Here is a 14,864-nt window from a genome sequence, read left to right as displayed (position 1 = left end):
GCCTAATCTGAGTTCAATCTCCAGGTCCCATGTAAATGCAAAAGAGGACTGACACCTGCAAGTTGCCCTTTGACCTCCACACATGTTCTATGGCATAAACTTCTCCCTCTCAACAAAATTAAAATCTAATAAAAAAACCCATAAAACTATGCTTTGTAAGTCTTCAAGAATGTAAGAACTAGGCATGATGGTAAACACTCATAACACGACTTACTAGGGCACTAAAACAAACAGGTAAGCAAACAAAATCTACAAGAAAATTATTTACTTTGAGCTATACTCTATTTAAAGAATTCTAAGTAATATAAACTTAGAAATATAAGATGTTGACTCAAGACAATTTCAACTAACTTCATGTGAATCAGGACAAGCCGCCCCTGGCCCTGTCCCATGAGAGAATGTGAACTGTATTCTAGCTGAGGCTTGTCAACTTTCCTTTGTAGCCTCCTGCTCTTCCTGTCTTTGAGCTACCTCTATCCAGCTGAGTGACTCTCTAAATGTTACCCTGTCTTCTCAGGTCTCTTATATCACCACTTCAGACAGCTCAGTTGGCCCTGTGTTATCTCCAACAGCCTCCTCCTTTGCTCTCCCATCTGGTATTAATCATATACACCAGGCTCACAGAAACAACTCAGGAATTTGCTAACAATTCTACCGCTGCTCATAGCATCGGGCTAACATAACCATAGACACAGACTATGCCTTCCTAAGGAGGGATTCCCCAGTGCAGAAGCATGACTGAGGAGTCTCATCTGTAACTAGCACAGCACTGAGAACACATGAGCAGCACAGGAAGCATGTATCTTCCCAACCTGGTCTTGCTTGTCCTGCTCCCAGGCCAAAACCATTCTCCCAAAGCATGGGTCCACCTCCGCTTTCTCAGCTGAGGTAACTGGCAGCTGTGCGCCCTCACTGCACATCACACTAGCATGAAGCACACCACACATCCCCCAACCTCTTCTGCTCAGCAGCAGTGGGGGACTGAAGGCTTGGTCTGCTGCTCTGCTAAAGATAGGTACTAAAATAAAAGAGATAAGAATTCAATAAAAAAAGGTAGCAGAGTAAGATTATCGAGAAGACTGCTTGGAGGAGACAGGTAAGAACTGAAAGTCAGGAAGACAGGTTGTGATTTCTAAAGTGTTCTGAAAGCTCCCACACAGAAAGGCTCCATTTCAGACAAGAGATACTGTTTCTTGTTTCTTCTACATGGGTACATTTCTAAGGTTACAATGAGAATCAACAGGAAAATACAACTCTTATTGAAAAATTACCTAATATTTTTTTGTAATGTTAAGGAAACCTGTTGAAGGAAACTGACGTATTAATTCATGTTGAGGGGCTGGAGAGATGGCTCAGCAGTTAAGAGAACTGTTCTTTTAGAGGGCTACATTCTTTTAGAGCACCTACATGGCAGCTCACAAGTAATACAATTCCAAGATTTGACATTCTCACATAGACATACGTGCAGGAAAAGTACCAAAGCACACAAAGTAAAAAATAAAATGTATTAATTCATATAGGAAATCGATCTGACTCACTGGAAGTAAATCAGAAATAAACGTTTTCCTCCTGGGTTTTCTTTTAGGAGGAATTTCTTCCATTTCATCATCTTCAACCAAGTCATCACCGTTAGCATTTGCTAGTATGTCCTCACTCTCTGCGGCATCCTTCAGTCGCTGGGTTTCAGCCTCCTTCATCTGAATGACCGTGTCCCCAGTATTCACCCCCAGAACTTCAGACAAGGTGTTTAGGATGGCATTTATGATTTCTGCCTGACTCTTCGACGGAATAATGTCCTTTAGGTTCCAGATTGTGCCTGAGAAAAATAAGATAAAGACAACGGAACTGCCTATGTAATCTTTATTAAAAATGGGCTCTAACACTGGCCAAGTAATATACAGACCAATTCTGGTATAATAAAATGAAATGTTAAATAGCAAAAATAAGTGAAATATAACTAAATGAACAACATATAACAGTGAGGAAAAAGCAGGTCCCACAGAGCTGAGTCTTTAGGCCCTGGTATAATTTCCAACCCAATTGCTTTTGTTCATCCCATCTTGGCACCCACTTTTCTCTGGTTTAGAACTTGCACACCCTGAGACATTGACCACATTCCTTTGAAAATGCCAGGAGGTGCCTTGTTTTTTCCCATTCTCACATGAGCTGTTCTTCTCAGCAGATTTACATTATAAGTGTACTGGGATGTATTGACCCTCCAAAATCATACAGAGAAGATAGACAGCAAGTTCTTGGCTTTTTCCTAACAAAATAAAATAGTGCTTCCAGAAAGAAAATCAGAATATTTTTAACATGAGTGGCAAGGCCTGGGGATGGAGCTCAGCTGGTAGAATGCTTGCGTAGCATATTGAGAGTAGGGGGTAGAAGACATTAGTCATAATCACTGTGACATGATTAACAACAGCTAAAAGATCAACCCAGGTGCTCTTCTGAGGATAAATGAACAAATAGAGAATAGCTTCCAAGACAGGCAGTGTTACAGAGAGCCTGTCTCAAAGAGCAAAAACCAACCACTGACCAAAACCCAAAAAGTAGCATATGCGCACACTCGCGTGCACACATACACACACACACACACACACACACACATGCGCATGCTCTCGTACAGTAATACCACCTTAATTCAATTCTCAGCACTCACAGAGCAGCTCACAACTATTACGACCCTAGTTTTAGGGGACCCAACACCTTCACACAGACATATATGCAAACCACAATGCACATAAAATAAAAATAAATAATCATTAATAAAAAGAAAAGGAAAGTCTAACTACAGCGTTATTAGACAAACAGTTTATTAAACTGGATGGAGCTGGAGAGATGGCTTAGCAGTTAAGGGCACTGGCTGCTCTTTCAGAGGGCCAGTGTTCATTTCTCAGCACCCACATGGAAGCTAACAACCGTCTATAACTCTAGTTCCAGGGAATCCAATGCCCTCTTCTGATCATACTTGTGGAGTAAATTCACACAACCACACACATATACACTAAAAAGAAAAGATAACCTGGGGAATTGTGGTGCACACCTTTAATCCCAGCACTCTGGAGACAGAGGCAGGCAGATTTCTGAGTTTAAGGCTACCCTAGTCTACAAAAATTGCAAAGATAGGTCCAAGACAGCCATGGCCACAGAGAAACACTGTCTCAAAACACCAAACAAACAAACAACAACAACAAAAAGGGAAGAAAAAAGATAATTTTTTTTGGAAACATTTATTCTAGAAGGCTTCATAACACTGGAAAACCACATCAGTTAGGGGTCTCTGCTCTAACACTGAGAAATTCTCAGATGAGACAGATAGAGCTGGGGAAGACTGAATCCTGGCCCCCAATTCTATCTATTACAATTATGACTTTATCTGGGTAAACGTTACCTGCCACCAGTGTCTTTAGAAGAATGTATTCCATAGAGGTGACAGGACAAAGTAGAACAGATTCCAGGACACGCAGTGCCGTGCCATCAAAAGATTTCAGGAGCTCTGGGTTATCTTCCGTCACTGTCTGTAAACAATATGCTATAAGACAAGAACCAACAGTTTAGAAACCTGTGAATTGTCTAAGATAATTTACAACTGTATAACTCATACAAAAATGTGCACTTTTACAACTTTTAGACACATCGGGTCCATTAGGTAAATAGGCTTCACCTCAAGGATACATACAAAAGTAAAAGAGCTGGGGGGGGGGGAGGGTCCAGAACCTTTAATACTTTAAAGGCACAAAAGTATTTTTAAAACTGCATCCACTGATTGACTGACTGACAGACTGTGAGCACAGGCTATAAGCCACAGTGCACACACAGACCAGCTGGTTCTCTCCTTCTACCATGTGATTCCTGAGACAACCCATGGCAGGCTCACACAGAAGGTCTTCTACCCACAAAGCTATTTTGCTGGCCAAGCTGTTGGATTTTTTTTTCTTTTTTTAAGATTTATTTATTTTATGTAAGTACAATGTTGCTGTCTTCAGACACACCAGAAGAGGGCATGGATCCCATCACAGATGGTTGTGAGCCACCATGTGGTTGCTGGGAATTGAACTCAGGACCTCTGGAAGAGCAGTCAGTGCTCTTAACTGCTCAGCCATCTCTCCAGCCCGGGTTTTCTTTTTAAAAGCATTTTTTCTTTTAGATTTTTAAAGATATACTTTTAATTGTGTGTGTGTGTGTGTGTGTGTGTGTGTGTGTGTGTGTGTGCCTGCCTGCCTATGAGTAAGTACAAGTGCCTACAGAGACCCATGAAAGGGCATCAAATCCCCTAGAGCTGGAATGAAGGCAGTTGTGCTGTGGTCTAAACTCTGCATGCTCTTAGTCATTAAACCATTTCTCCTGTCCACCCCTATACTTTCTTCTAAAAATCCACGAACTAGTCTGCCTGAAACTCTTGTCTTATAAATAAAAACTGGCTTAAGATTAAGATACTTACTCATTCCTAAAACACTGAGCTGTTTCTAAAACCCCCACTGACTCACAGCACAGTCCCTACAGATTCTATTTGACAAACTGAACTTTGCAAGTTTCCAGTAGTACTTATTCCACTATTTTACCTTTATTTCCCTTTTTGGTCTCTCTCCCTACAACATCTCTGTCAACTGGGCCTAGTAGTGCATGCCTTCAACAGCAGCACTGAGGAGCTAGGTGAATCCAATGCCAGCCAGCCTGGTCTGCATAGCAAGTTGCAAACCAGTCAGAGCTAAACGGGAGCAGATGCTCAGTGCTCTTACAGAGGACCTAAGTCCAGGTCCCTGTAACCACATCTGATGGCATGGCCTCTGAGGCCAACCCCCAGCATATATGCACCCATTTAATAAGAAAAAAAGTATCTACTAAACCAGGAGAAGTAGAGCTACAATGTATACATTTCTTCCTTTTTCCGGAAAAACGAATAATTAAAGGAGAACTGGCTAGAGAATAAAACCCTTTTAAGTGTTTCTCTGTACCCAAAATTCTTCCTAGATGCCCACTCTCTGGTTCTGCCTCTTCCTGCTGCTGAACTCAGGATTCTCAATGGCTCTCTAGCCCAATGCAGAGAATGTAGGGAGCTAAAGGCAACTGCTATATTCCATGTCCCTAGCTCACATGAAAGGGACAGCTTAACTGAAAGTCCAGTCACTTACCACTCCCTCCAATGCCCGCACCAACAGCAACAAAAACTCAGTTTTCTTTAGAAATCAGAGAAATTGATATAAAACACTAGTCTGGCATAAAGGCCTGGGAAAAACATTTTTGTTTCTTAGTAAAATGAGATGAAAACTTCAAGAAAAAAGGTTTATAAGAAATGACACCAAGCCAGGCAGTGTTGGCACATGCCTTTAATCCTAGCACTTGGAAGGCAGAGGCAGGTGGATCTCCGAGTTAGAGGCCAGTCTGGTCTACAGTGTCAGACAGAGCTACACAGAAAAACCTTGTTGTGAAAAAACAAAACAAACAAAGAAGGCCAGGCTTGGTGGCATATACTTTTGATCTTGGCACCCCGAAGTCAGATCTCTGAGCATTAGAGGTGAGCCTGGTCTATACTCCAGCCCAGCCAAAGCTAAGCAGAGAGACCCTGTTTCCAAACAAAACAAACCTTGAGCCACGGTTTTAAAGACATTCCAAACAGAAGTTCACTAGACATCTAGTAACAGTGGGACTGGTGACAGACACACTGTGCCTGTACATGACAATACAGAAATAAATGAACACTTTCTTCACTTACCTACAGAGACAGCCAGATCAATGTTGGTGGAGAACCTACGCAAATACTGTAACACAATCTCCAAACAACCTTCTTTGTTGAATATAGACACTGCTCTACTACTGCATTCACTAAATTGAAGGGAAAAATAAGTTTTACTATTCATATTTTAACATTAAGAAATCAGCCACAGAAGTCTATGAAAAAAGTAATCGTGCTTTATAAAACCAAAGATCAGGAGTCAACACACCCACGGCTTTTATAAAGAAAAGAATTTGTCCATTCTTATTTATTGTACATGACAACGTCCTATCAGGGCTTCATTCCCTTCACACTGGGATCTCTTAGTCGAGCTCTCCTTACAGAAGGTTAGAGCTCAACAAAACCTCAAAAATAATCACTCAGCCAACTTCCCATTTTACAGACTTGCGAGAACCCAAGACCCCCAGGTGAGGCAGTCCATCTGCAGCCCCATGTCCTGTGTGTGGTGGCACCCTGCCTAGGCCTCAGTTCCCTGTGTATACAGACTGTTCTTTTTCCCTATCATTTGATAATAATGCACTCAAATAAGGACAAAGGCCTCTATCACATGAAAAGCAACATTTTTAATTAAAAAAACATCACATTTTATATACTCCTAGACTGCAATTATAATTTCAACAAGAATTTTCAATCTTTGCAGAAATTACTCTAATAAGTACTAGTCTTGAAATCACAGAACTTCTTTAAATAAAGTTATCAATATTACTAATAAGCATATACACTAAATACAGGTTAAAAGAATAATTTCTCATGTTTCCAGAATATAACCTCAATGTAAACATACACATAATATATTAACAGAGATAACAGGTGACTCGTGCAATCAAAAACGTGTTTTCTGTTAGCTATCTCTTTAGTTACTTCAGCACTAAACTATCGCCAAGAAGGTGAAGCATCTATCAGTAAAGAAATGTAAAGAGTGAAACAAAATTCTAGGAGTGATGAAAAGCATTGGTGGTAAAGATTGGACTAAGAGGGACTCAAGACAATAAGGTTACTTTGGAGATAGAGATATTAGGCCAGTGGTTCTCAACCTGTGGGCCATGACCCCTTCAGGGGCCATATATCAGGTATCCTGCATATCAAATATTTACATTATGATTCATAACAATAGCAAAATTACAGTTATGAAATAGTAACAAAATAATTTTATGGTTAGGAGTCACAACATGAGAAACTATTAAAGGGTCACAGCATTAGGAAGGTTGAGAACCACTGTATTAGGCTCTCTTCAAAGAAAATATTCTTAAGACTCCCAGTTCAAGCCACATATGGTGGCTCACACCTGTAAGCCTTGGACATGGGCAATAAAAACAAGAGTCAAGAATTCAAGGTCATCTATTGCTACATGGCAAGTTGTAGGCTAACCTGGCCTACACCTGTCTCAAAAAAATAAAAATAAAAAATAGCTGGAAAGATGGCTCAGCAGTTAAGAGTAAGTGTTGTTTCTGTAGAGACCCACGTTTGACTTCCAGCACCATTATCAGGTGGTTCATAACCAACTCCAGATCTCTGGCCTGGAAGGGCACCAGCATTTATATGTATGTACCCACATACACACACATATGTAACTTATTCCAAGTTCAGCGATCTTCTAACGACTGGAGATAAACTACAGCAGTAGAGTATGTTTAGTGCTTAGCAGACATGAGGCACAGGACTTCAACAACAAAACTGTATAAAGTAAAAGATTTATGATATACATAAAAACACCCATCAGTTGCTCAAGTACCATTTCTTATCTGCAATCCCAACAGTTAGAAGACCAAGGAAAGGGGACAATGAGTTCAAGACCAGCCAAAATTACATAGTGAGATCCTGGGGTAAAGGAGAGGCAGGGAGTAAAGGAAGGAACGAGCAAAAAACCGAAAAACTAAAAAGAAAAGGAGGAAAAGGCCATTTCCTCAAATCTTCGCAGGTTTTTCTGGTGGAACAGAATGTAACTACTGGTTTAAATTACACGCAGACTCTGACTGGTATGTAAGCAGCTTTTCAAGATCTAACTCAATCTTCTAGTCTAAGAAACACTGCTTTTAGGTCAGTATTTTAGCTGCTCCCAACTCAATATAAGAAACTATAATTCTGCTATAATTACAGACATAAAGTCAAGCTTAAAAAGTGCTTCTAGGCTTTGTTTCTAGCTACTTTCATTACCAGCAGTGGTCTAACCAAACTAGTGCCAGCAACATGGGGAAGAAGTGGCCTTGCTCCTCCTTCCTATTCAGTCCCAGAGAGGTCCTCTTGGGCATCTACTCTGATTCAAACAGTCACTGCCAGAGCAGTGGACAAAAACATCAGCTAATGTTTATGGTCTCTTTTCATTCCAGATACCATGCGGCATACACTGTGCTGATTAGGAGGATGAATCCCAAGTGAGCACACAGCCCCACCTGATAGAGCATCGTGCATTTGTGGGCGGGTCCTACAGTTTAACAGAGAACTGCAGGCTGAGCAGAGCACTTACCATACATTCCATAGCACATTCACAGCCTCATTGGCTATGCTCTCTATGGAATTTCCCTTATCCGCTTTCTCCTGTGGAGACATCTCATTCGAATCCAGTCCAGAGCTACACTGCAACCAAACATCATGATTAGCACCCAGGTTCAAAAGAATAACCAAGCAAAAAAGCTAGCAATAGTAAAAAATTACAACCTCAAAAGCACCAGAAATTATAGTGGTTAATAATTACATCAAATGGTTATAAGTGCAATTCTCAAAATGGTGCAGCCCTTCCTTGGGCATGGACAGACAACTCAGTGGTTAGAGCACTCTCTGTCCAGAGGAAGATTCTACACTGCTCTTGCAGGAGACCTGGGCTCAGTGCTCAGTATCCGCATCAACTGGTACACAAGCTCCAAGTCATATGACACCCTCTTCTAGCTTCCGAAGGCACCTGCACATTCACAGCAATCACTCATACAGACACACACAAATGAAAACAAAATAAAAACTTAACAATACAACCCTTTGGCAAGAAACACAGATAAGAAAGGTTATCAAGGCATCCTGTTATATGTTCCGAACTTTACGTGAAAGTAGAAGATCAATAAAAAGTATTTTCCCTGATATAATAAAAGTCTGAATGACAGAGGGTGCTGATGTAAAGTGAATAAATAAATTTATACAAAAGAGACAGAATGACAAAGAAATACAAGGGTTAATATCTGTACAGCACCCCCTATGTACTACTCTGAGCATTTTACATCTATTAACTAGTTAATTCCCACAACAAACTTGAGGCAGCTCAACTATTAACCTTTATCTTCCAATATAAGTAGGACAGTAAGATAAAAAAGGCTACTGAAGACACAGCTGAGTGTGTGGTAAAGCTGGGCTTCAGCTACAGACATTCTAGCTTCCAACTGGTGCCCTTGACCTCTGTGCAGGACTGCTTCCTGGTGCAGTCCGGGGAACTCTCTAAAAGGTCTTCTGGGTCTTCCTATCGGGAGAATGCCCTCTGCATAGGAGGCTTTACAGCATCCTTGATCTCTACCCAACTGGATGCCAGCAGCACAGCGCCGTGGACAGCATGTGGACAATCATCTTCAGTGCAGCATCACTGCTTTAGAGGGGGCAAGACCAATGCCCCACTCCAAAACTTTACCTTTTCTGCATTAGTGAAAATTGGCTGGATGTAGAAAAGAGGAAGAGTGGCATGGCAGCTGCGAGGAACTGTGAGAGTACAACATTATCTTTATAAGTTCATACTGTCTATGCCTCGGGACTATCAGCACAGTATAAACTGATAAAAGAATACCTGCCTAGGACTTGGGACACAGTTGGGTGTGGTAAAGCACCTGCCTGGAAGGCACAAGGATCTGAGTTCCATTTCCAGCACCATGAAAAAGAAGGGAAAAGAAACTGTCTCACAGGACCACTGCAAAGATGAAACGGCAGGTGTACGTGAATGAGCAATCAGGGGAAGGGCTTGAATTCTAAGGGGTAAGTCTGCATATCTTGCGATGCCTTTGTACCGAGGTGCCAGGGAAAGAAATGAGATTGCCACAGGGTATTTAAAGAGACACATAACAAAGTACAGAAAAACAAAAAACAGACAAAAACCCCACCTAAACCTGTCTCCTAGAAACTCCACACAGAAGTCATCATTCAGGCTATCTTAAATGCCACATACCTCTCTCAGCAGGGCCACCAGGGGTGTCATGATGTCCTTAGCCACCATGTCATCACAAACGTCAAAACCGCCACAAGCACTGAGGTTTCTACATAAGAAATGTATACACGTTTTACTTTTAAGTCGTATCTCACAAAAAGCTGCTAAGTCCTACATGTTTAACCACAGTTAAGGTTTCCCACAGAAAAACTGTATTTGTCATATGCTGGAGAACAAGCCTACAGATCTTCAACCGTCCTGATCCTCAACACATCAAATAACTTTGTCATTGTCTTACACTGTGCATTGTTTTCAAGAGGCAACACGACCATGGCAACCCTTATAAAGGAAGCATTTATTGGAGACTTGTTTCATCTCAGAAGCTTAGTCCATGGTCATGGTGGACATGCCTGGCACTGGAGCAGTAGCTGAGAGATATAGCTTGATTATAGGGAGAGATTTTGGGCCTGGTGTGGGCTTTCTGAAACCTCAAATCCCATTCTCAGTGACTACCTCCTAACAAACCCACACCTACTCCAACAAGGCCATACCCTTTGCCTAATCTTTCTCAAATAGTAGCACTCACTAATGACTAAGCATTCAAATACATGAGCCAATAAGGGACATTCTTATTCAAATAGTCATATCCCTAATATTAATCTCTGTATTGCTACTAGTTGCATTTATACATATATGTATTATTTGGTCAATAATAATCAATATATTACTGACACTAATCTTACTCAATAGACTTAAGATTTATTTATTTATCAGGTTGGTTGGTTGTCTTTTCAAGACAGGGTTTCTAGGGATGGAGAGATGGCTCAGTGGTTAAGAGGACTGACTGCTCTTCCAGAGGTCCTGAGTTCAATTCCCAGCAACAACATGGTGGCTCACATACAACCATCTGTAATGGGATCTGATGCCCTCTTCTTGTATGTCTGAAAACAGCTACAGTGTACTTATATACAATAAATAAATAAATCTTAAAAAAAGAAAGAAAAAAAAAGAGAGTTTCTAGATGTAACAGCCCTGGCTATCCTAGAACTCACTAAGTAGTTCAGGCTGGCCTTGAACTCATAGAGCTAAAACTGCCTCTGCCACCTGAGTGCTGGAATTAAAGGCATGTACCATCATGCTAGGTCTAAATTTTATTTAAATCCGCCCTATCAGGTATTTCTTTTATGGATCATGCCTTTGGTGTTGCTGTTAAAACCTCATCACCAAACCCTAGATCACCCGGATTTTTTTCCTTGTTTTTTTTTTAGGAGTTTTGAATTTTGCATCTTACATTCAGAGGGGAGACCCCTTAGTTCATATGATGAGTGAATGGCTTTTTCAAGACGTAGATTACATCATTCCAGTTTAGAATAAATCCCTCACTTCAGCAGCCTCAGCAAATATAATCCCCACCTTCTTTCCTTGGCCACATACGTCAATCTGTACTATGCCTTCTTTTCTCTGCTACTGTCGTTCCTCCCCCCCCCCCCCCAAATGCTCACACCCTATTTTTTCATTCCTGGTTCTCTGATCTTCTGGTCTGTTTATAAATGTCATCTAGAGGGTTCCCCCTCACTCCGAAATGCACTCTCTCCTTTACATAGTGAAGTCTCACTAATACTGTTTTGTCTTTTTGATAGTTTCCAAACACAGTCTCAATAGAGCTCCTGCAAAGACATCTTACGTGCTGAAATGTCAGCTGTACTTAGAGCCCAGACTGGTGGGTTGAGAGGGGGTAAATGTGCATGAGGTTTAAGGGTTAACGACGCAGCCAGGTGGATACAAAATAAGTGTGTAGTCTGTGGGCCCTGGGGGTCCTTTAGAGCATGAACTCACATCTCCAACCACTGTAAACTGAGCTAACCAGCAAGTTATTCTCCCTCCAGAAGTAGAGATTGCATCTGGCAAGAGTGTACTAGGTCTGTTTGCTCGTAGGGACACTGCCTCGGGTCCTCTCGGACTCACCTCAGAGCTCCAGCCGCCGTCTCCCTCACCGCCAGACTGGAGTCCAGCAGCAGCGGCCCGAGCCGGCGCACAGCATCCCGACGGGCTAAGTCCGGGAGCGCCGGTCGCTGCTGCACTAGCCGGGCCAGCCCCGCGCAGGCGCACTCGCGGACCTCGGCACTCGGGTGCTGGAGCTGCGGGAACCGAAGCGTCAGAGTCGCATAGTGAGCACGCGCGCTGCAGCACCTCTCTCGCGTCCACCCTGCCGCCCGCCGCAAGCCGCCCGAACCTGGCCAAGCCCTTGTCCCACCTTCTCCAGAAGCTCGGCCGCGGGCCCGTCGTCCTCCTCGTCCCCAGTCCCGTTCGCCGCTGCTGCCGCCTCGGCCTGACAGCTACCTACAGGGGAGAACTGAGGTCGCTTGAAGCGCTTCGTCCGACTCTTACCCATGGCGACGGAGGCCGCGGTAACAGGTCTGAAGAGGAACACTGTAGAAGCAGTCGATGGGGCCTGCTGGGCCCGTGGCGACTTTTAGTCTCTGACGTTACTTTGCGTCTCTCTTCAGCTGGTCCGATATGACGGCCTGAGCACACATGGAAAAGCAGCGCGCTTGCGCGGAGGGCAGGAGCAGGGAGTGCGCGTGCGTGTAATGTGGTGTGGGCGGAGCCATCCCTGACAGTGGGTGGAGCCCTTGGTTTTCCTGGGAATGTTAACACACCCACCTCATTTCCATCGTACAAATGCAAGTCTTTTACAGAAATTCAACAGTACAAAAGACAAATTCGGCCAGATGGTGATGGCTCTTGACTTTAATCCCAGCACTTTCTTTACCATTCTTAGGAGCCATTCCCCAGCAACCCATAGGTGATGGACAGTTTGAGAAGGAGCTTAGTGACTTTTAGCCAGTTTATTTCACTGTGTTAAGGACTGAGACAAACGTAACATAAATATAAAAGATGTTTCTCATAAAATATTAGTCTAACAAAACTTAAGACGTATGTGTGATGTATGTGTAGGTACACATGCCACCTCATTCGGGTGGAGATCAGAAGATTCCTTTGAGGAATCGGTTCTTTCCATCAACCTTTGCATGAGTTCCAGGAATCAAACTCCAATTTCTGAGCTGGAGAGATGGCTCAGTGGTTAAGAACACTGACTGCTCTTCCAAAGCTCCTGAATTCAATTCCCAGCAACCACATGGTGGCTCACAACCGTCTGTAATGGGATCAAATGCCCTCTTCTGGTGTGTCTGAAAAGAGCTAGAGTGTACTCACATAAAATAAATAAATCTTTTTTAAAACCTCCCATTTTCGGGTTTGCATGGCAAATGCGTTTACTTGCTGAGTCATTTCATCCTTTTTCTTTTTTTAAGGTCACCTGTTGTTTTTCCAGACATCTGTTGTCCGTCTGTAATATAGCCTTCCTGAAAGAGACTCTGAAATATATTTTCTATAAAACTTTCGATGGAGTCATGTAATTGTGAAATCCACTTCAGATTTTGACTTCATGGCATTCTGTTCCATGCTACCAGCACCTTCTTTATAAACCATCGAGCCTCCTCAGTCTTCCTGGAGCTCTCTTGGACTAGTCTTAGGCCTGGGCAACCGGATAGCTTAAGTTTACTGTGTCCCTGGGATCATTTGGCCATTACCTGGGGCATTTTCAGATCCTTTTTTTTTTTTTTTTTTAAAGTTTCTTTGGCACAACTTTTTAAAAAAGATTTATTTATTTTAGGTATATGGATACACTGTAGTTGTCTTCAGAGATACCAGAAGAGAGCATCAGATCGCTTTACAGATGGTTATGAGCCACCATGTGGTTGCTGAGAATTGAACCAGGACCTCTGGAATAGCAGTCAGTGCTCTTAACCTCTGAGCCATCTCTCCAGCCCTTCAGATCTTAAAGATCCTTTTGTTATAGGTAGGGATGTATCCTGGAGAGATGGAAGATATCTTTTAAAAGGCCCATTTTATGGGGCCTGGTCTGTTCTCATTCTCCTTGCTGTCACAGCAGACACATTACCATGGGTCCTCCATGTATTTTGTGTGGCAGGATCTTTGAATTGTCCATAATAACTGTCATCAAATGTGTGCAGGAAGAGCCTCAGCAAATGGGTGATTGCCTAGCAAGTGTCAGGTCCTGTGTTCCAGCACCAGAGTTTCCAAAATGTGCAAACAGAAAAGCTATCCCTATATGCTACCTCTGCTAGCCTGGGAGTTCCTTGTGGAGAAGGTGCATTGATAGTCTGTATTAGCAGTGTGGAATAAGGTTCTGCTCCCTTAACCTGTTATTACCCTGTTTCTCACTGCTCTACACTGTGATTAAGTAGTCATCTGGAAAAAAAAAAAAAAAAAAAAAAAAGCCAGGACACTCCTCTGGTTCCAGGTTCACCGCTAAGATTGTATGATCAAGGAGAGGCTTCTCTATTCACAAAGATTTTAAAGTTTGCATAACATCAAAAGAGTGAGAACCATTTTGATTGTTTCAAGAAACTTGCTTTTGAAAGGTAAGTTGTGTTGAGCTCCGTCTGGACAGAGTCTGGATTGGCATTGCTTTCACTCTCATTCACTTCTCACTTTACGAAGGCAGGTGGGGTGGTTATGTAAATGCTGCCAGCTCTGAAAAAGTTGCTGTTACATGGTCTGCTCCCCAGTCCACTCCACATCTTCCATTCATGAGCAAGTCTATCTTCTCATATGAACGTGCCTACTTGCTATGCCTGAGGAGCTAGATAGAATAGCTATACCCTGGTCCTGATATCATGAGTTTTACAGATCACTGGAGCTCTAGGCTGCTCTTAACAAAGTTACTGTAGATGTGCACTTTAAATAATTATCGTGGCTGGGTGTAGTGGCACACATCCTTCAATTTCAGCACTTGGGAGGTAGAGGCAGGAGGATCTGAGTTCAAGGCCAACCTGGTCTACATAGTGAACTCTAGGACAGCCAGTGCTACATAGTGAGACCCCATCTTGAAAAATAACAAACCAACCAAAAGAATAATTATCCTGGAACTGGAGAGATGGCTCAGCACTCTTGCAGAGCACAGAGGCCAGGTTTACATGTACATCC

General features: G+C 42.5%; 1 protein-coding gene across 1 annotated transcript in view; it reads right to left on the bottom strand.

Moving 5' to 3' along the window:
* Positions 1 to 12,376, bottom strand: part of HEATR3 (HEAT repeat containing 3) — a 30,250-nt gene extending 17,874 nt beyond the window's left edge. Inside the window, exons 1-7 of the mRNA XM_080936861.1 lie at positions 12,106 to 12,376; positions 11,817 to 11,989; positions 9,873 to 9,960; positions 8,202 to 8,311; positions 5,717 to 5,826; positions 3,395 to 3,535; positions 1,539 to 1,816 (exon numbers count right to left, since the gene is read on the bottom strand). Coding sequence (XP_080792987.1) covers positions 1,539 to 1,816; positions 3,395 to 3,535; positions 5,717 to 5,826; positions 8,202 to 8,311; positions 9,873 to 9,960; positions 11,817 to 11,989; positions 12,106 to 12,243 — 1,038 coding nt within the window. The 5' untranslated portion in view covers positions 12,244 to 12,376. The remainder of the gene's footprint in view (positions 1 to 1,538; positions 1,817 to 3,394; positions 3,536 to 5,716; positions 5,827 to 8,201; positions 8,312 to 9,872; positions 9,961 to 11,816; positions 11,990 to 12,105) is intronic.
* Positions 12,377 to 14,864: the final 2,488 nt, after the last annotated feature.

The sequence above is a fragment of the Micromys minutus genome (assembly GCF_963924665.1).
Source record: "Micromys minutus genome assembly, chromosome: 24".
NCBI lineage: Eukaryota > Metazoa > Chordata > Mammalia > Rodentia > Muridae > Micromys > Micromys minutus.
This window is presented reverse-complemented; position numbering and strand designations above follow the sequence as displayed.